Here is a 21,983-nt window from a genome sequence, read left to right on the forward strand (position 1 = left end):
CAGCGGACACGTTAAAAAAAGCCCACACTGCGGAGCCATGTGCCGGTGTCCTGGGAGCGCCAGATGTGACCGTACATGGTCGATGACTCGCTCCTGATACATTTGCAGTCTGCTTTGTCCCTGCTGTGCAATGTAAGTCATTGCTGCTTCTCCTCCCTATCTGCTGGTCCATATCTCCCTCTGAACTCCCCTCCTCTTCCTCTCTTGTGGGCACCCACGTGACATCACTAGACACGTCATCATCAACGTCACCTTCCCCACCGCTATAAGTAGAGTAGGCAGCAACACCGGGGACCAACCTCCTCCTTGGGCTGATCTGGGTACTGGCGTCAGACTGCTGAGTAGCGCTTGTTGCTACCTCCTCTTCCTGATCCAATACCAAGAGTGGCTGCGCATCAGAAATGTCCTCTTGATATGGATCGGAAAATAATTCCAGTGACTCAAGCGGAAGGTATGTGGTGGTGGTGGTGGTGGTCGTGTTGTTGGTGGTAGTGTCTTTGGGGGTGCACATAGCAGAGAGTGAAGAAGAGGGTGCAGATCGAGAGGATGAGGAGGGTGCAGAAGAGTAAGGCTGAGCGAGCCACTCAACCAAGTCTGGTGCATCCTTTAAAGTAATTGAACGCACCTTCTGCAACTTCCCACTTTGGCTCAAGCCTGTTGCTCCTGCCCTACCCCTACCACCCCTGCGGAAGGGCCTGCCTCTTCCTCTGCATGTCATTTTTTAAATGACCCTGTGACAAAACTCTTAGTCCCTATACCGCTGAAGGACTGCTGCAGTATAGGTGAGCGGTCAGCAGTGGTGCACGTCAACCCTATCTATTGTGGACCTATAGCGGTCCTTACAGAACAGCAGACTGTACCGCACTCAAGCCTATGTACCGTAGCACCCTATACCAAGTTACCAGTCCTTATAAGAACTTTTGTGGACCAAGCAGGTTGTGTATTAGTGTTTAGCAGACTGTACGTCAGTCCCTATACCGCTGAAGGACTGCTGCAGTATAGGGCAGCGGTCAGCAGTGGTGCACGTCAACCCTATCTATTGTGGACCGATAGCGGTCCTTACAGAACAGCAGACTGTACCGCACTCAAGCCTATGTACCGTAGCACCCTATACCAAGTTACCAGTCCTTATAAGAACTTTTGTGGACCAAGCAGGTTGTGTATTAGTGTTTAGCAGACTGTACGTCAGTCCCTATACCGCTGAAGGACTGCTGCAGTATAGGGCAGCGGTCAGCAGTGGTGCACGTCAACCCTATCTATTGTGGACCGATAGCGGTCCTTACAGAACAGCAGACTGTACCGCACTCAAGCCTATGTACCGTAGCACCCTATACCAAGTTACCAGTCCTTATAAGAACTTTTGTGGAACAAGCAGGTTGTGTGTTAGTGATTAGCAGACTGTACGTCAGTCCCTATACCAATGAAGGACTGCTGCAGTATAGGGCAGCGGTCAGCAGTAGTGCACGGCAACCCTATGTATTGTGGACCGATAGCGGTCCTTACAGAACAGCAGACTGTACTGCACTCAGGCCTATGTACCGTAGCACCCTATACCAAGTTACCAGTCCTTATAAGAACTTTTGTGGACCAAGCAGGTTGTGTGTTAGTGTTTAGCAGACTGTGCGTCAGTCCCTATACCGCTGAAGGACTGCTGCAGTATAGGGCAGCGGTCAGCAGTAGTGCACGGCAACCCTATGTATTGTGGACCGATAGCGGTCCTTACAGAACAGCAGACTGTAACGCACTCAGGCCTATGTACCGTAGCACCCTATACCAAGTTACCAGTCCTTATAAGAACTTTTGTGGACCAAGCAGGTTGTGTGTTAGTGATTAGCAGACTGTACGTCAGTCCCTATACCAATGAAGGACTGCTGCAGTATAGGGCAGCGGTCAGCAGTAGTGCACGGCAACCCTATGTATTGTGGACCGATAGCGGTCCTTACAGAACAGCAGACTGTAACGCACTCAGGCCTATGTACCGTAGCACCCTATACCAAGTTACCAGTCCTTATAAAAACTTTTGTGGACCAAGCAGGTTGTGTGTTAGTGTTTAGCAGACTGTGCGTCAGTCCCTATACCGCTGAAGGACTGCTGCAGTATAGGGCAGCGGTCAGCAGTGGTGCACGTCAACCCTATCTATTGTGGACCGATAGCGGTCCTTACAGAACAGCAGACTGTACCGCACTCAAGCCTATGTACCGTAGCACCCTATACCAAGTTACCAGTCCTTATAAGAACTTTTGTGGACCAAGCAGGTTGTGTATTAGTGTTTAGCAGACTGTACGTCAGTCCCTATACCGCTGAAGGACTGCTGCAGTATAGGGCAGCGGTCAGCAGTGGTGCACGTCAACCCTATCTATTGTGGACCGATAGCGGTCCTTACAGAACAGCAGACTGTACCGCACTCAAGCCTATGTACCGTAGCACCCTATACCAAGTTACCAGTCCTTATAAGAACTTTTGTGGAACAAGCAGGTTGTGTGTTAGTGATTAGCAGACTGTACGTCAGTCCCTATACCAATGAAGGACTGCTGCAGTATAGGGCAGCGGTCAGCAGTAGTGCACGGCAACCCTATGTATTGTGGACCGATAGCGGTCCTTACAGAACAGCAGACTGTAACGCACTCAGGCCTATGTACCGTAGCACCCTATACCAAGTTACCAGTCCTTATAAGAACTTTTGTGGACCAAGCAGGTTGTGTGTTAGTGATTAGCAGACTGTACGTCAGTCCCTATACCAATGAAGGACTGCTGCAGTATAGGGCAGCGGTCAGCAGTAGTGCACGGCAACCCTATGTATTGTGGACCGATAGCGGTCCTTACAGAACAGCAGACTGTACTGCACTCAGGCCTATGTACCGTAGCACCCTATACCAAGTTACCAGTCCTTATAAAAACTTTTGTGGACCAAGCAGGTTGTGTGTTAGTGTTTAGCAGACTGTGCGTCAGTCCCTATACCGCTGAAGGACTGCTGCAGTATAGGGCAGCGGTCAGCAGTAGTGCACGGCAACCCTATGTATTGTGGACCGATAGCGGTCCTTACAGAACAGCAGACTGTAACGCACTCAGGCCTATGTACCGTAGCACCCTATACCAAGTTACCAGTCCTTATAAGAACTTTTGTGGACCAAGCAGGTTGTGTGTTAGTGATTAGCAGACTGTACGTCAGTCCCTATACCAATGAAGGACTGCTGCAGTATAGGGCAGCGGTCAGCAGTAGTGCACGGCAACCCTATGTATTGTGGACCGATAGCGGTCCTTACAGAACAGCAGACTGTACCGCACCCAAGCCTATGTACCGTAGCACCCTAGACAGACCAAGTTACCAGTCCTGATAAAGAGCTTTGTGGAACAAGTGAGTTGTGAATGATTAGCAGACTGCAGCAGAAGGGCAGCAGTCAAGTATAATATTCTTTCTATATTTGGAAGAAAGAATATTATACGTGTACAAGCCTATTACCGTACCACTGATACCAGTCCTGAAAAGAACCTTTGTGGAACTAATAGTAACAGCAAGTCTTTAAAATTATCCTCACTGCCTGACACACTGCTTCCTGCCTGTCCCTATACAAATTGGCAAAAAAGAGTAGGCTGGAACGATTAGCTGGAACAGCTCTTTTGTGGACCTGATAGTAACAGCTAATGATGATGATGATGATGATGATGAAGAAAGACTAATCTGGCTGAGCTGTCCCTAAAATAGCAGCATACAGCGCTCTGTCCCTTTATCTAAACTGACAAAAGAAACTCAGGCTGCTGACCTAACACCTATACCAGTCCTGAAAAGAACTTTTGTGTACCAAATAGCTAGCGTTTTCTCTGTCCCTACTCCACACAGGATCCTTTCCCTACAGTGACAGAAGAAAGAATGTAAAATGGCCACCGGATCGGGTGTATTTATAGGTTAGGGGGAATGTCCAAGTGTCCATGAGCTGTCATGTCTCAATTGGTTGTCCTGTAACACATGATAAACGTGTCACGAAAGGTTAAAGTTCTTGTATACATTAAACACGTAAGTCCGCCGGGGCGAACGACGGAAAAAGGCGTTCGAACCCGCGGACGGCGAAAGTCGGAAATTCGCCGCGAAACGACCGCCGGGCGAACCGTTCGGCCATCACTAGTAATAATAATAATTCATAAATATTATTATTACTAGTGTCATACAACATTAGAATTCTACTATAGCTTGTATGTGGAATATTCGACCAGAAATGTACGATTGCAGCGTCGTACAGATTAGCTGCTCCATCGAATCTTCTTAAAACTTTCGACAGACACCATAAACCTTCAATGACAGATTCAACCTTAATTATTTTGGATTTTCTGACGAATGCATTTTTTATCGAAACTAAATAAATAAAAACAAATTTCGGGAGTAACTAAATAAATTTATTTTTTGGACGAAAACAAAATTCCGAAACAAAATATTTCAGTGTGCACATGTCTAATATAAATATATATATATATATATATATATATATATATATATATATATATATATATATACACACAAGGAAAGGGAACACATATACATCAACAAGGCAGGGACGAGAGACAAGGGGAACAGGAGGCCAGATAGAGGGAGCAGAAGCAAGGGGAGCTGGAAGTAGGAATCAGGGAACAAGTCACAGGAACAGGGTACATGAAACAGAGTCCAGGACAGAGCAGGAAGCAGATCAGGAATGGGTATCAGGCAACGGATCAGATCAGGCAGGGACATGGCTTGCAGAGCAAATACTGAAGCCCTGAGTCTCAGGGAAGGGGGGGATTATATAATCCCAGCAGCTCACATCAGGTGCAGCTTGATCAATAAAAAATGCCATCTACTGGGAGACACCTGCTGAATTATGCCCTTTTGTGCTGAAAGCAATAGTGCCACCAGCAGGTGACCCAGGCAATAATACTGCTCATGACATGTAGACACAGCTGGGAGGACATCGCAGGATCCTGGGGACAAGGTAAGTAACCCGCACCAGGATCCTGCAATGCAATCCCGAGTGTAGCTCGGGGTTACCACTAATGGCACTGAAATGTAACCCCAATCCACACAAAACCGCCAGGGAGGTTAAAGACCAATAATAAAGACCATATACAATATATCATAGGTAATCATTTGCTGATTTACTAAAGAAGTAGAGAATCTTCACACAATAATTTGTGTTAATATTCACATCAATTATCCAATCATCTGAAAAAAAAAAAATTCACTTTGAAAAAACAAACATTTGCAAATGAAAAGGATAAGCGACTTATTTTTCACATTATGAAATAATTGAAGTGAATATTCACACAATTTATTACGATTATTATTATTATTATTGAAGTGTTTTTGTTAAAACATTTTAACCACTTGAATTCTGAAAGGTTTTACCCCCTTCATGACGAGGTCATTTTTTGCTATTCAGCAATGCGCTACTTTAACTAGCAATTGCTTGGTCATGCAACACTATACCCAGATTAAATTTATAATTTTTATTTCATACAGTTAGAACTTTCTTTTGTGGTATTTAATAACCACTGTGTTTTTTACTTTCTCTGCTATATAAATTTAAAAATATCAACAATTTTGAAAAATATACATCTTTTTCTTAGTTTCTGTTATAGAACTTTGCAAACAAATAATTTTTTTTCATAAATTTAGGCCAAAGTGTAGTCTGCTACATTTCTCTGGTAAAAATAACCCAAATCAGTGTAAATGACTGTCTCTGTGAAAGTTATAGAGCCTACAAACTATGGTATATACAGTATAGTATATTTGAAGATTAATCTGATTTACTGACTGCCTGAGGCCCTAAAATTCCAGGACAGTACAAATCTCCCCCCCCCCCCCCAGCCATGACCCCTTTTTGGAAAGTAGACAGTTCAAGGTATTTGGTAAGAAGCACAGTGAGTTCTTTGAAGCTATAATTTATTTGTCAAAATGTTCACATTTTTTTTACATACAGTCACCAGTAGTGATGGACGAACGTTTCGCCCGGCGGTCGTTTTGCGGCGAATTTCCGACATTCGCGGTCCGCACGTTCGAACGCCTTTTTCCGTCGTTCGCCGCGGCGGACTTACGTGTTTAATGTATACAAGAACTTTAACCTTTGGTGACACGTTTATCATGTGATACAGGACAGCCAATTGAGACATGACAGCACATGGACACTTGTACATTCCCCCTAACCTATAAATACACCCGATCCGGTGGCCATTTTACATTCTTTCTTCTGTTACGATAGGGACAGGTTCCTGTGTGGAGTAGGGAGAGATAAACCACTAGCTATTTGGTACACAAAAGTTCTTTTCAGGACTGGTATAGGTGTTAGGTGTTGATAGGTTTGCTGTGCTGCTGATTCTTGCAGCAGCCTGAGTGTCTTTTGTTAGTTTAGAGAAAGGGAAAGGACGGTGTATGCTACAGGGACAGCCAGATTAGTCTTTCATCATCATCATCATCATCATCATCATTAGCTGTTACTATCAAGGTCCACAAAAGAGCTGTTCCAGTAACCACTAATCGTTCTCTTTTTTTGCCAATTTGTATAGGGACAGGAAGGAAGCAGTGTTGTCAGGCAGTGAGGGTAATTTTAAAGACTTGCTGTTATTATTAGTTCCACAAAGGTTCTTTTCAGGACTGGTATCAGTGGTACAGTAATAGGCTTGTACATGTATAATATTCTTTCTTCCAAATATAGAAAGGATATTATACTTGACTGCTGCCCTTCTGCTGCAGTCTGCTAAACATTCACAACTCACTTGTTCCACAAAAGTTCTTATAAGGACTGGTAACTTGGTATAGGGTGCTACGGTACATAGGCTTGAGTGCGGTACAGTCTGCTGTTCTGTAAGGACCGCTATCGGTCCACAATAGATAGGGTTGACGTGCACCACTGCTGACCGCTGCCCTATACTGCAGCAGTCCTTCAGCGGTATAGGGACTGACGTACAGTCTGCTAATCACTAACACACAACCTGCTTGTTCCACAAAAGTTCTTATAAGGACTGGTAACTTGGTATAGGGTGCTACGGTACATAGGCTTGAGTGCGGTACAGTCTGCTGTTCTGTAAGGACCGCTATCGGTCCACAATAGATAGGGTTGACGTGCACCACTGCTGACCGCTGCCCTATACTGCAGCAGTCCTTCAGCGGTATAGGGACTGACGTACAGTCTGCTAAACACTAATACACAACCTGCTTGGTCCACAAAAGTTCTTATAAGGACTGGTAACTTGGTATAGGGTGCTACGGTACATAGGCTTGAGTGCGGTACAGTCTGCTGTTCTGTAAGGACCGCTATCGGTCCACAATAGATAGGGTTGACGTGCACCACTGCTGACCGCTGCCCTATACTGCAGCAGTCCTTCAGCGGTATAGGGACTGACGTACAGTCTGCTAATCACTAACACACAACCTGCTTGTTCCACAAAAGTTCTTATAAGGACTGGTAACTTGGTATAGGGTGCTACGGTACATAGGCTTGAGTGCGGTACAGTCTGCTGTTCTGTAAGGACCGCTATCGGTCCACAATAGATAGGGTTGACGTGCACCACTGCTGACCGCTGCCCTATACTGCAGCAGTCCTTCAGCGGTATAGGGACTGACGTACAGTCTGCTAAACACTAATACACAACCTGCTTGGTCCACAAAAGTTCTTATAAGGACTGGTAACTTGGTATAGGGTGCTACGGTACATAGGCTTGAGTGCGGTACAGTCTGCTGTTCTGTAAGGACCGCTATCGGTCCACAATAGATAGGGTTGACGTGCACCACTGCTGACCGCTCACCTATACTGCAGCAGTCCTTCAGCGGTATAGGGACTGACGTACAGTCTGCTAATCACTAACACACAACCTGCTTGTTCCACAAAAGTTCTTATAAGGACTGGTAACTTGGTATAGGGTGCTACGGTACATAGGCTTGAGTGCGGTACAGTCTGCTGTTCTGTAAGGACCGCTATCGGTCCACAATAGATAGGGTTGACGTGCACCACTGCTGACCGCTGCCCTATACTGCAGCAGTCCTTCAGCGGTATAGGGACTGACGTACAGTCTGCTAAACACTAATACACAACCTGCTTGGTCCACAAAAGTTCTTATAAGGACTGGTAACTTGGTATAGGGTGCTACGGTACATAGGCTTGAGTGCGGTACAGTCTGCTGTTCTGTAAGGACCGCTATCGGTCCACAATAGATAGGGTTGACGTGCACCACTGCTGACCGCTCACCTATACTGCAGCAGTCCTTCAGCGGTATAGGGACTGACGTACAGTCTGCTAATCACTAACACACAACCTGCTTGTTCCACAAAAGTTCTTATAAGGACTGGTAACTTGGTATAGGGTGCTACGGTACATAGGCTTGAGTGCGGTACAGTCTGCTGTTCTGTAAGGACCGCTATCGGTCCACAATAGATAGGGTTGACGTGCACCACTGCTGACCGCTGCCCTATACTGCAGCAGTCCTTCAGCGGTATAGGGACTGACGTACAGTCTGCTAAACACTAATACACAACCTGCTTGGTCCACAAAAGTTCTTATAAGGACTGGTAACTTGGTATAGGGTGCTACGGTACATAGGCTTGAGTGCGGTACAGTCTGCTGTTCTGTAAGGACCGCTATCGGTCCACAATAGATAGGGTTGACGTGCACCACTGCTGACCGCTCACCTATACTGCAGCAGTCCTTCAGCGGTATAGGGACTGACGTACAGTCTGCTAATCACTAACACACAACCTGCTTGTTCCACAAAAGTTCTTATAAGGACTGGTAACTTGGTATAGGGTGCTACGGTACATAGGCTTGAGTGCGGTACAGTCTGCTGTTCTGTAAGGACCGCTATAGGTCCACAATAGATAGGGTTGACGTGCACCACTGCTGACCGCTCACCTATACTGCAGCAGTCCTTCAGCGGTATAGGGACTGACGTACAGTCTGCTAATCACTAACACACAACCTGCTTGTTCCACAAAAGTTCTTATAAGGACTGGTAACTTGGTATAGGGTGCTACGGTACATAGGCTTGAGTGCGGTACAGTCTGCTGTTCTGTAAGGACCGCTATCGGTCCACAATAGATAGGGTTGACGTGCACCACTGCTGACCGCTGCCCTATACTGCAGCAGTCCTTCAGCGGTATAGGGACTGACGTACAGTCTGCTAAACACTAATACACAACCTGCTTGGTCCACAAAAGTTCTTATAAGGACTGGTAACTTGGTATAGGGTGCTACGGTACATAGGCTTGAGTGCGGTACAGTCTGCTGTTCTGTAAGGACCGCTATCGGTCCACAATAGATAGGGTTGACGTGCACCACTGCTGACCGCTGCCCTATACTGCAGCAGTCCTTCATCGGTATAGGGACTAAGAGTTTTGTCACAGGGTCATTTAAAAAATGACAGGCAGAGGAAGAGGCAGGCCCTTCCGCAGGGGTGGTAGGGGTAGGGCAGGAGCAACAGGCTTGAGCCAAAGTGGGAAGTTGCAGAAGGTGCGTTCAATTACTTTAAAGGATGCACCAGACTTGGTTGAGTGGCTCGCTCAGCCTTACTCTTCTGCACCCTCCTCATCCTCTCGATCTGCACCCTCTTCTTCACTCTCTGCTATGTGCACCCCCAAAGACACTACCACCAACAACACGACCACCACCACCACCACCACATACCTTCCGCTTGAGTCACTGGAATTATTTTCCGATCCATATCAAGAGGACATTTCTGATGCGCAGCCACTCTTGGTATTGGATCAGGAAGAGGAGGTAGCAACAAGCGCTACTCAGCAGTCTGACGCCAGTACCCAGATCAGCCCAAGGAGGAGGTTGGTCCCCGGTGTTGCTGCCTACTCCGAGATCTCTACTTATAGCGGTGGGGAAGGTGACGTTGATGATGACGTGTCTAGTGATGTCACGTGGGTGCCCACAAGAGAGGAAGAGGAGGGGAGTTCAGAGGGAGATATGGACCAGCAGATAGGGAGGAGAAGCAGCAATGACTTACATTGCACAGCAGGGACAAAGCAGACTGCAAATGTATCAGGAGCGAGTCATCGACCATGTACGGTCACATCTGGCGCTCCCAGGACACCGGCACATGGCTCCGCAGTGTGGGCTTTTTTTAACGTGTCCGCTGCTGACAATAGCGTTGCCATCTGCAATCTTTGCAGTCAACGCGTTAGTCGCGGTAAGCCCAATACTCACCTAGGGACGACCGCCTTAAGAAGGCACATGAGCAGCCATCACCGAGCCCAGTGGGAGCAACGGAACACACAAAGCCACACTGCAGGCTCTCACCGTCCAGCCTCGTCTTCTACTTCTCCTTCTCCTCTCTCCTCACAATTGTCCTCCACTCCACCTTCCATCACGCCAAGCTCACATTTTTCTGCAAAAAGGCAGGCTTCCGTGGGCCTAATGTTTGAGCGTAAAAAAATGATGACGCCGGATAACCCTCTTGCCCAACGGTTGGCGGCTGGCTTGTCAGAACTCATAGCCCGCCAACTACTGCCATATAAACTGGTGGACTCGGAGGCCTTTCGCAAATTTGTGGCCATTGGAACACCACAATGGAAGGTCCCAGGAAGGAAGTATTTCTCAGAGAAGGGCATCCCAGAGCTATATGGCCATGTTCAGCGGCAAGTGAATGTATCTCTGGCACACAGTGTCGGTGCCAAGATACATCTGACCACAGACACGTGGTCTAGCAAACACGGGCAGGGAAGGTATATCAGTTTTACTGCCCACTGGGTGAACCTTCTGACGGCCGTCAAGCATGTAACCCGTGGCACCCGTGTAGATTTGGTTTTACCGCCACGGATTGCATGCAGGCCTGACTCTTCTTCTCCTCCTCCTACTCCATCCTCCTCCCTCTCCTCCTCAGCTGCCTCCTCCTTTTCCGCTGCTAGCGTCTCTTCCACTGCACCGCCCAAGCTCCCCAGAACCTATTCCACATGCCAGGTGAGACGTTGCCATGCCGTGCTGCGTCTGTTGTGCCTGGAAGCAAAGAGCCACACTGGCCCGGCACTCCTTTCAGCTTTGCGTTCACAGGCAGATGAGTGGCTAACACCGCTCAATTTGACAGTTGGTAAAGTGGTGTGTGACAACGGTGCCAATCTGCTTAGCGCATTGAAACAGGGCAAAATCACGCACGTGCCGTGCATGGCACACGTCTTAAACTTGGTCGTGCAGCGATTCCTTGTCAAATACCCTGGGGTCCAGGACATCTTGCGGCAGGCAAGGAAAATCTTGGCCCATTTCAGAAGATCTTACACGGCCATGGCTCGCCTTGCTGACATTCAGCGGCGACACCATCTGCCGGTCAGACGTCTTATTTGCGATTGCCCGACGCGATGGAACTCAACCTTCTATATGCTTGATAGGCTGCTCCAGCAGAAACGTGCAGTTAACGTCTACCTGTATGAACTCTGCGAAAGAAACGGTTCTGGGGAGCTGGGTTTTTTTTCACCGCGCCAGTGGCTGCTCATGCGCGACACATGCAGACTTCTGCGGCCATTTGAGGAGATCACCAAACTGGTCAGTCGCAGCCATGGCGCCATCAGTGACATGGTACCTTATGCCTTCTTTCTGGAGCGTGCATTGCGTCGTGTCATTGATCAGGCTGTGGAGGAGCAGGAGCGGGAAGATGAGGAAGTCGCAATGCTGGATGAATTCCCAGGGGGGGCTACTCTATCTGAGACAAGTCAACAACAGGAGTCTGATGAGGAGTCAGAGGAGGATGGTGCCGGGGCGGATGAGCAGGAGCAAGAAGAGCATGCTTTAAACCTTTCTGGGATCCCTGTTGTGCGAGGATGGGGAGAGGAGAATGAAGAGGACGACATTATCCTGGATGATGAGCAGGAGCCAGGCCACCACACCGCTTCCACTTTAGTGCAAATGGGGGCCTTCATGCTCCAGTGTTTTAATAGGGACCCCCGTATAAAAAGCATGAGGGTCAAGGACCAGTACTGGGTGGCAACGTACTTAGACCCCCGGTACAAACACAAAATGGCGGAAATGTTACCGCCGTCGCAGAGGGCTGTCAGAATGCAGCACTTCCAGGCCTTGCTTCGAGAAATGCTGCATTCTGCTTTTGCGTGCGCTGGCAGAGGAGCAATTCCCACTCCCAGAGAAGGATTTGCGGGTACCAATCCAACAGCGCCTGCAAGAAGAGGCCGGTTTGAAGATGTGTTGGTGACTTCGGATATGAGGTCATTCTTTCAGCCGACCCATCGACAGGTGTCATCCGGATCCAGCATCAGGGAACGCCTAGACCGTCAGGTGTCCGACTACATTGGGTTAACGGCCGATGTGGACGCTCTGAGGAGTGATGAACCCCTAGACTACTGGGTGGGCAGGCTTGACCTCTGGCCAGAGCTTGCCCAATTTGCAATCGAACTGTTGGCTTGCCCCTCATCCAGTGTCCTGTCCGAAAGGACGTTCAGCGCAGCAGGGGGGATTGTGACCGATAAGCGTACTCGCCTAGCTCACCACAGTGTTAACTACCTCACATTTCTAAAAATGAATGAGGCATGGATCTCGGAGGAATTCAACACATGTGACCAGTAGACCATGTATATGTCTATAAACTATTTTTTTAATCAAGCACACAGACCTTCTTAATTCATTTGGCTCACTTCCTTGACCCAAAAAAGCACACCGTACTATATGCCCCTACCCTCCTCTTTGAAGAGGTTGAGCGGTGTCATATTTCTACTGGGGCTGCTTATGATATCCCTGTGCTGTGCTGACTTCCTCCTGGGGGTTCTTATTATGAAGGGATCACACTATCCCTGTGCTGTGCTGACTTCCTCCTGGGGGTTCTTATTATGAGGGGATCACACCATCCCTGTGCTGTGCTGACTTCCTCCTGGGGCTGCTTACGGTGCTGCTGTCAGTGCTGTATGTCACGGTGCTGCTGTCAGCGCTGTATGTCACGGTGCTGCTGTCAGCGCTGTATGTCACGGTGCTGCTGTCAGCGCTGTATGTCACGGTGCTGCTGTCAGCGCTGTATGTCACGGTGCTGCTGTCAGCGCTGTATGTCACGGTGCTGCTGTCAGCGCTGTATGTCACGGTGCTGCTGTCAGCGCTGTATGTCACGGTGCTGCTGTCAGCGCTGTATGTCACGGTGCTGCTGTCAGCGCTGTATGTCACGGTGCTGCTGTCAGCGCTGTATGTCACGGTGCTGCTGTCAGCGCTGTATGTCACGGTGCTGCTGTCAGTGCTCTGTATTACGGTGCTGCTGTCAGATGCCTCTATCACGGTGCATGTGTCATTCCGGTATGTCACGCTGCTGGTGATCATCTCCTGCACCCTCTTCTTTGCCTACCCTGGTCCCTGACCTTCCCTCTCCTCCATTGCCTTCATTAGCTCCATAGTCCTGAATTGTTAGAACAATTTCCCAAATAAAATAAAAATGCTTGTAGTTATCGATCCCAAATTCACCTCATACATGTATTATGTCATTGTCCAGATGGTGGGACTACGTTTTACCCCCTAATAATTACCACGTGGCCGCAAATTCGACATGAAGGTTTGCAAAGTTCGCCTCCCATTGAAGTCAATGGGGCCCGCGGCGAACGTTCGGTTTCGCGAACGTTTGGGTCCGTTCGCATTTCGCGTTCGCGAAACGTCCCGTCGGAAGTTCGTCCATCACTAGTCACCAGAGCAATACAGCATCCTCCTGTGACTGGTGTGGCAGTGATCAGAGATATTGACTGGTGACAGTACTTAATAAATAAAAAAAAAAACATTTAAATAATATTTTATTCACTTTTTTTTTTTTATTTCATATATATATATATATATATAAATACAGCCCATTGTTTTTAATGTGCCTGTACATACAAATACACAAACATGTTCAGCATTTAGATCAGTAAAAAAAAAAATACAAAAATCTGCATTGCTGGACAGTGTTTTACATGTGTATGCACAAATACATATATAGGTGTGTACAACACATCCCAACAAAAGCTATATTAATTTTTCACATATATGTGTAAAAACACACAAATATGTGTATTTACTCTACTGCCTATCCCTCCTTTATATTGCAGGAAATTAGAGGCATGGGATGTAGTAATTCCATATCTAGATTACAATAATTTTTTTAAATTTAAACGGCCCCTTTCTGCCCTTAAATACCTATTTATCTCACACACACTCCAAGATACAGATAGACTAACCTTAGGAACATCCAAACCTTACATAATAAATGGCACACAGGAAAGCACTCTTGGTTCGGCCGCTACATTATTTTGAAGATGACAAATTTACCAAACTTTCATACTTTCATATTTACTTATTTAATTACCAATTCATATCCCCCACTACTTGTTTTATTACAACTCCAAACCCTTCACTAATTTTGATTGGCCCAATAGACATTCTCATATAAACTGGTAAGTATGAAAATACCATGGCTGAATTCCTTTGTCTGATTTGACCCTATATCACACAGGTTGTCACCTTGTATGCTTGATAGACTAGAATAGACATACACAAAATATTACGATCAGGCATCAGGCTCGAAGACCAGTTGTTATAGCAGCTACAGGACTACCACTGACCAGCAGGATAGGTACACAGGCAGTCACCCTGGCAGATGACACAGGCTCACCCGAGGTGCGGAATTGAAGTACTAACTGGTGTTCACCAGAGCTCCTGATGGTGGAGATGGATTTAGCTGCGTGTTAGTACCAGGTCGTGGTCCTCGGGATCGCCCCACCAGGGTATGAGCAAGTCCAGTAGCGGATGAGCAGATAAGTTTCAAACGGCAGTATGGTCAGTAAACAAGAAAAAAGGTCGGTATCGAGTAGTTGCAGGTTGGGATCAGGCAGTAGAGTAGTCGAGCAACAAGCCAAGGGTCGATAACAAGCGGTATCAAAATACAGGCAGCAGCAGGGAAGACAAGAGCAAGGCACTGGCTGAGAAGGTACAATAATCTGGCAAAGAGGATGCGCTGAGACAAGGCTTATATAGGAAGTCCATGGGAGGAGCAAGGAGTTCAAGGTTTAACAGCAATCAAGACACAAGGCAGGGTTGTCCAATGGATCAGGCAGGCTTGCCTAATAGATCAGGCAGGGAGCTGTCCTGCATCCCAGATAGCTCAGTGAAAAGAGTCAACGCCTGACACAGAAGAGGTCCCAGGTTTGAGCCCAGGTCCTGACAATACCCCCCTCCTCTTAGGATATCCTTGGGCTGGGTTTGTGAGGAAACCTCTGGTCACGTTATCTTGTTAATCTAGGTGTATGAACGTTCTCCTCAGGCTCCCAAGAATTTTCTTCTGGCCCATATCCTTCCCATTGGACCAGATATTGTAGCTTGTTTCTAAAGATCCTGGAATCAAGAATTTTTTTCCACCACAAATTCCCCTTCACCCTGTACCTCAACAGGATTTTCATGAAATGGTTTAAGTAGCGATATGTGAAAAAACAGGGTGAATTGTCACAAGCCCCATACGTGTTATCAGATTTTCTGCTTATTTTTTCCTTCAGATTTATCAAAACCATGTAGTGGAAGGGCCTGCCTGATTGCATACAAATTGAAACGCCTAAGGTTTGACCTCATATTATATGGTTTTAGTAAATCTGAAGGAAAAAATCAGCAGAAAATCTGATAGTGTGTATGGGGTTATACTGTCAGGAAGTTTTAAGTGAAAGGTAACTGAATTGATTTGCGCAGAAAAAATGGTCCTACAAACTTTTGGCCTAGGTATGCAGATGGAACATGGACCTTCAAATTTTTGGTTGATAACCAAACTTTGTTACCCACATGAAAGGTAGGAAGTGATATGTGATGTCTATCAACAACCTTCTTGTAACATTTTTGAGCCTTCCTCAAAGTCTCAATCAATTTCTCCTGAATCTCCTGCAAAGTTAAACTGTTGGTAACAGAAGGAATTGGAGTTGAGATAGGAAGATCAGGAATAAAAACTGTCTGATACCCATTGTTTAAATAAAAAGGACTTTATAAGTATCAATAAGATGGTGAAAGGTCTGAGGGATCAAACATATCAAGAGCAACTTCAGAAAGCTAATATGTACAGTATGGAGGAAAGAAGGGAAAGGGGAGACATAACTGAAACCTTCAAATACATCAAATGGGTGAATAAGATTCAAGAAGGCAGTTTTTTTCAATATGAAACCAAAATCAAGAACACAGGAACATGACCTCAAACTAACTGGAGGAAAGTGCAAAACTAATCTCAGAAAGCATTGTTTTTACTGGAAGGGTAGTTTATGCTTGAAATAGACTTCCAGCAGGGGTAGTGAATCAGTCAACAGTTTCAGACATGCATGGGACAAACATAGAAAAAAGTTAAAAAAAAGCAAAAAAAATACAAAACATGTATACCAAAAATTTCAGACCCAATGGACCACTTGTTTTTTTTTTTCTGAAATCACTTTTCTGTGTTTCTATGCCTTTGGTCATCTTACGTAAATCACACATTTGAGATCTCCCCAGAGTGGCGCCATCAACTTTCCATCAGTTTTCACAGGATTCCCCTTGCCTTTAGAGCTCACAGTGAGCCACCACCATGCTTCACATTGGGCATGGTATGTTGATCCTTGTGGCCATGAAGCTCTATTTTGGTCTCGTCACTCCAGATAACAGTGTGTCAGAAGCTGTCAGGCATATCAAAGTGCTGTCGGGCATATTGTAACCAAGCTTTTTCTGTCATTGGCTCAGTAAAGGCTTCTTTCAGGCAACTTGACCATGCAGCTCCATTTTGTTCGAGTCTTGTCATATTGTGCTCTTTGAAACAACCATGCCATCTTTTTTTAAAGCAGCCTGTATTTTACCTGAGGTTACCTGTGGGTTTTTGCATCCTGAACAAATCTTCTGGCAGTTGTGGCTGCAATATTTTTTTGGCTACCTGACCTTGGTATGCAGGCCTTTTGACATTTCTTTTCTGCTCCCCATGGCTCAAAATCTTTAATTCTCAGTGCATCCACTTGAGAGCTAACAAATTCAATAACTATCCATACACAGACACTGATTTAAAAAGCCACAGATGTGATAAATTAACCGTTAATCGCCATTTTAACCTGTGTGTGTCACCTTGTGTCTTTACCAAGGCCAAACATTCCAGGGTATGTAAACTTTTGATCAGGGTCATTTGGGGGATTTCTGGCATCAATATGATTTAAAAAGGAGCCAAACAACTATGATAGTAGATGGCTAGTAGATGGCTTCATGTAATTTCTATCCTTAAAGCGGAGCTCCACCCTAAAGTGGAGCTTCCGCTCATTGGAATCCTCCCCCCCTCCGGCGCCACAATTGGCACCTTTCAGGGGGGAGGGGGGTGCAGGTACCTGTACAGTACAGGTATCTGCACCCACTTCCGGCATAGATATCTGCAGAATCTACGCCCCTTTCCGCAGGTCCCCCGCTGTCTGCTGGGAAACACATGGATCCCAGAGACAGCGGAGACCATCCTTATTGCGCAGCACGACTCGCGCATGCGCAGTAGGGAACCGAGAAATGAAACCGCAAGCCACTTCCTGATTCCCATACCCAAGATGGCGGCGGCAGCACCCGAGAGACGATCGAGAGATCGGCTTCGGGTGCCGACATCGCGGGCGCGCTGGGCAGGTAAGTGTCCTTATTTTAAAAGTCAGCAGCTGCAGTATTTGTAGCTGCTGGCTTTAAAAAAAAAAAAAACGGCGGAACTCCCGCTTTAAATAAAAGACAGTTTTTTGGCATTGTCAGTCATATTTTCAATAGCAATTCCAAAAGTTTACAATTTCTTCCAGGGTGTGCAAACTTTTGAGCGCAGTTGTATCTCAACAGTGAAAAACATATAGATTCCCTTTAAAGGGGCTTTTTACTTTTATCATAGAATGCTCAATCCAATCTCCAATCTTTTGAGAATTAAAAAAAATCTTATTTTCCAATGATTAATATAAATTAATTTAATCACATTTTTTTTCTTAGTAGCAGAAGAGCAGCTTGAGCTTAGAATGCCTTTCATTGTTATTTTTACTAATAACAGGTCTGTGTCTCACACAGACCTGCAATAAATCTTTGGGAGGTGACCTTTAAGGTTTAGGAGCATGTAATGCTGTCATGAGTACGGTGGTTGAGTGAGACAGAGCAGGTTAATATCCACAGCAATAACAAGTGGTTCTCTATTGTGGAAGGCATCCTGTACTTTTATACAATGTTTATTTATCCATTACAAAGTGGTGATTTTGTCACTTTTCCAAATCCCTTTTAATATGTCAATTGCAATATAACTCCTGAATTTGAAAACACAAAACAAAAACATAAGCATCTTCTAACCTCCACAAATCCCATTTAAAACACACAATTAATACATTTTTTGTGACACCCATTCTTATACCGCATACACACGAGCGGATTGTATGGCGTACTTAGTCCGTCATACAATCCGACGGACAATCCGTCGTACTTTCCACTGAACGGACTTGACCACACACGGATGCACAAACAGTCCGTCGAAAGCTTGCGCGATGACGTGTACAGCACGTACGACGGGACTAGAAATAGGAAGTCCAAGACACAGCAAAGCACCCTTCCGCCGTGTAAATCCTTTCTGGGCATGCGCCATTCTTAGTCCGTCGAACTAGCATACTGACGACCGTATTGTCCGCTGAAACCAAAGTACGACGGACAGAATTTCAGAAAAAAATAAATTCTTAGTACTCCGGACTGCACGCTGAAAAAGTCCGCTGAAGCCCACACACGAGCGGATTGTCCACTGTACGCCATACAATCCGCTCGTGTGTACGCGGCATTACTTTAACATCTGATCTGGAGGTAAAATGAAATAGAGATACCTTTTGCAGAAGATATTGATTGGGGTTGATTGGAGTTGATCTACTAAAGGCAAAACAAACAAAGCCTAGGTTCACATTTTTGCGTTTCTGTGCAGGTGAGTTGTGGGGGCACAGCAGCGTATTAATTTGAACGGGCCGCTGTACCTGTGGGAAACATGGGGGAAAAAAGTCCCCAAGTCCCCGCAATCAAATGTAACCACATGGCACTGTGGCACCATGTGGTTTTAAGCACCCAAAGGGGCGCTGTATTTTACAATATGTGGGGGGGGGGGGGCATTAAATCTAAAGGGCAGTACATTTTGCCTATGGATCAGGAAAGGCATGCCATTAGCAAGAGTTCCCTGAGACACATAAGTATGAACCATCCTATATTCAAAACGTATGTTATTAAATATGATGAACCTGTGTACACTTTTAATACCCAGTCATGTGCAAGGATATTTAAAAGAAAATGCATATTTGCTAATATATGGTTGTTTGAAGTATACACAACTTTGCCTTATTTACTAAGTTCAGTGAGCATTTACTTTGCAAAAGTAACACTTATTTTGATAAGCAAACTTTCACTTTGATCTGTGAACATCCTCTTGTAATAAACCAACTCCAATGTTTAATATTCGTGTTTGTCTTTAATACCTACAGCAATTGTTTTCAATGCTCTGATATATTAAAAATGACATATTTCAATTATGTGTGTTTTATTTCCAGAGAAAACATCATATTGATTTATTCAATTCTTGCTATATGGACATGGAGCATGTTACAGTTCCCACTTGATCTGGCTGGTGAGTACTATTTGCAAGCAGCATTTTAATTAGATCCTAATGAAATAATTTACTGCTACAGTATATCTGTTTATTTGTTTGAATTAAAAGAGAAGTGTGGGATTAAAAAAGCAAACAAACATTTATACTCACTTAGATGGCTTCAGCATCGATCCAATGCTGCAGCTGTCCCCCACTGACTCTACACTGAGAATTGAGCGATCACATGACTGCTGATTGCTCACTTTTCGGCCCTGGACTAACCTAACGTGACACTAAACTCCGGTGTAGAAAAAAATCTATAATAAAGTAAAGTATATAGTCAAAACTCAGAAAAGTACCTACTGCTTCTACCAGCCTCCTCCATATTCCCATATTAATATTTTTTGCTGCTGTGATTTACTTCCTATTAAGGGGAGGCTAGGTTCATTACCCATAGCCCCACTGTATGTAACCACCCATTCTTGCTCGCACTTGAGATTGAATGGGGACTATTGACTATGGGATTTGTAGTGTGCACAGAGCAGTGTACATGACTGCAACTAACATGCACTGCTAATTCCAAACAAATGGAAGTGAGCAGAAATAGGAGAGGTTTGGGAGTTCACAGAGGACATTACAAAGAGGCAGAAAATTACAGTAAGTAACAATTTCATGAAAAATAGAACAGAGTTTTTAACCACTTGCCGACCGCCCGCCGTCATTATACGTCGGCACTTTGAAGAAGAATATCGTTGTTATGGCAGCAGCTAGCTGCCATAACCCTGGTATCCAGTTCTTCAGCGGGCAGTCGGCTTTCAGGATTCGCCACAAGATCACTTTTATCAGTGGCAGGAGAGGTCCCCCCTCCCGCTGCGCTCCAATGCCCTCTCCAACTTACCGGAGCCGTAGGTAGTGGCGGAGGCGAACAGATCCTTCTCTCTGTGTGGTATGGAGCTGAGTGAGATTGCCCCCACCCGGCTCCATACCATTGCAGGAGCGGAAGCCACCTCAAAATGTCACTTCTGCCCATAGCTCTTAAAGGGACATTTTCAAACAACATTTTTTTTTTTATTACATTCTAGTATAAATATGAGATCAGAGTTTTTTTTTAAACCAGATCTCATATTTAAGTGGACCTGTCATACTTTATTTTCAACTACAGGGGATGTTTACATTCCTTGTAATAGGAATAAAAGTGATTTGTTTTTAAAGAACAGTGTAAAAATAAAGAATAAATATAAAATAAATAATAAAAAAATGAAAAATTTTTAATGAGCCCCATCCCGCTGAGCTCGTGTGCAGAAGCGAACGCATATGTGAGTAGCGCCCGCACATGTAAACAGTGTTTAAACCACACATGGGAGGTATCACCACGATCATTAGAGCAAGAGCAATAATTCTAGCCCTAGACCTCCTCTGTAACTCAAATGCACATGGCTGGTGGACACAATGGCTGGCAGCCGCGATTGCTCCGCAGAAGGACAGAATGGAGATCTGTCAATGTAAACAGACAGATCTCCGTTCTGTCAGGGGTGAGGAGAGCGATCAATCAGTCTCCTCCCCCAGGCAGTCCCATCCCCCCACAGTTAGCATCACTCCCTAGGACACACTTAACCCCTTGATCACCCCCTAGTAACAACCCCTTCCCTGCCAATTGCAGAAGCGAATGCATATGTGAGTAGCATCCGCACATGTAAACAGTGTTTAAACCACACATGTGAGGTATCACCGCGATCATTAGAGCAAGAGCAATAATTCTAGCCCTAGACCTCCTCTGTAACTCAAAACATGCAACCTGCAGAATTTTTTTAAACATCCCCTATGGAGATTTTTAAGGGTAAAAGTTTATCGCTATTCCACGAGCGGGCACAATTTTGAAGTGTGACATGTTGGGTATCAATTTACTCAGCGTAACATCATCTTTCACAAAATAAAAAAAAATGGGTTAACTTTACTGTTGTCTTATTTTTTAGTTCCAAAAAAGTGCACTTGTAAGACTGCTACACAAATACGGTGTGACAGAAACTATTGCAACAACTGACACTTTATTCTCTAGGGTGTTATAAAAAAATATGTATAATGTTTGGGGGTTCTAAGTAATTTTCTAGCAAAAAAAACTGTTTTAAACCAGTAAACACCAAATCTCAAAATGAGGCTCTGTCCTTAAGTGGTTAAGTAGTCAACATATATAAATTATTTTTGGAGAATAAGGATATTGTTTAGGATATTGTTTAGGGTCAATTTAAAGCACTGTGTAACCACTTAATGACCGCCTCACGCCGATATACGTCGGCAGAATGGCACGGCTGGGCAAAATCACATACCTGTACGTGGCTCCTTAAGTGCCCAGCCATGGGTCCGGGAGCGCGCCGCCGCCGGCGAGCTCCCGACCCGGTCCTGAGCTCCGTGACCGTGGCCGCGGGACCAGCGGACCCGATCGCCACTGGTGTCCCGCGATTGGGTCACAGAGC

At 45.5% G+C, this 21,983-nt stretch overlaps 1 protein-coding gene across 2 annotated transcripts in view; it reads left to right on the forward strand.

Moving 5' to 3' along the window:
* Nucleotides 1–21,983, forward strand: part of TMEM26 (transmembrane protein 26) — a 165,963-nt gene that overhangs the window by 137,932 nt on the left and 6,048 nt on the right. For both annotated transcript variants that reach the window (XM_077455431.1, XM_077455430.1), the window contains exon 5: nt 19,475–19,551. In XM_077455431.1, coding sequence (XP_077311557.1) covers nt 19,475–19,551 — 77 coding nt within the window. The remainder of the gene's footprint in view (nt 1–19,474; nt 19,552–21,983) is intronic.

Source organism: Lithobates pipiens, unplaced genomic scaffold, assembly GCF_037356315.1.
Source record: "Lithobates pipiens isolate NorthernLeopardFrog02 unplaced genomic scaffold, aLitPip1_a1.2 Scaffold_25, whole genome shotgun sequence".
NCBI lineage: Eukaryota > Metazoa > Chordata > Amphibia > Anura > Ranidae > Lithobates > Lithobates pipiens.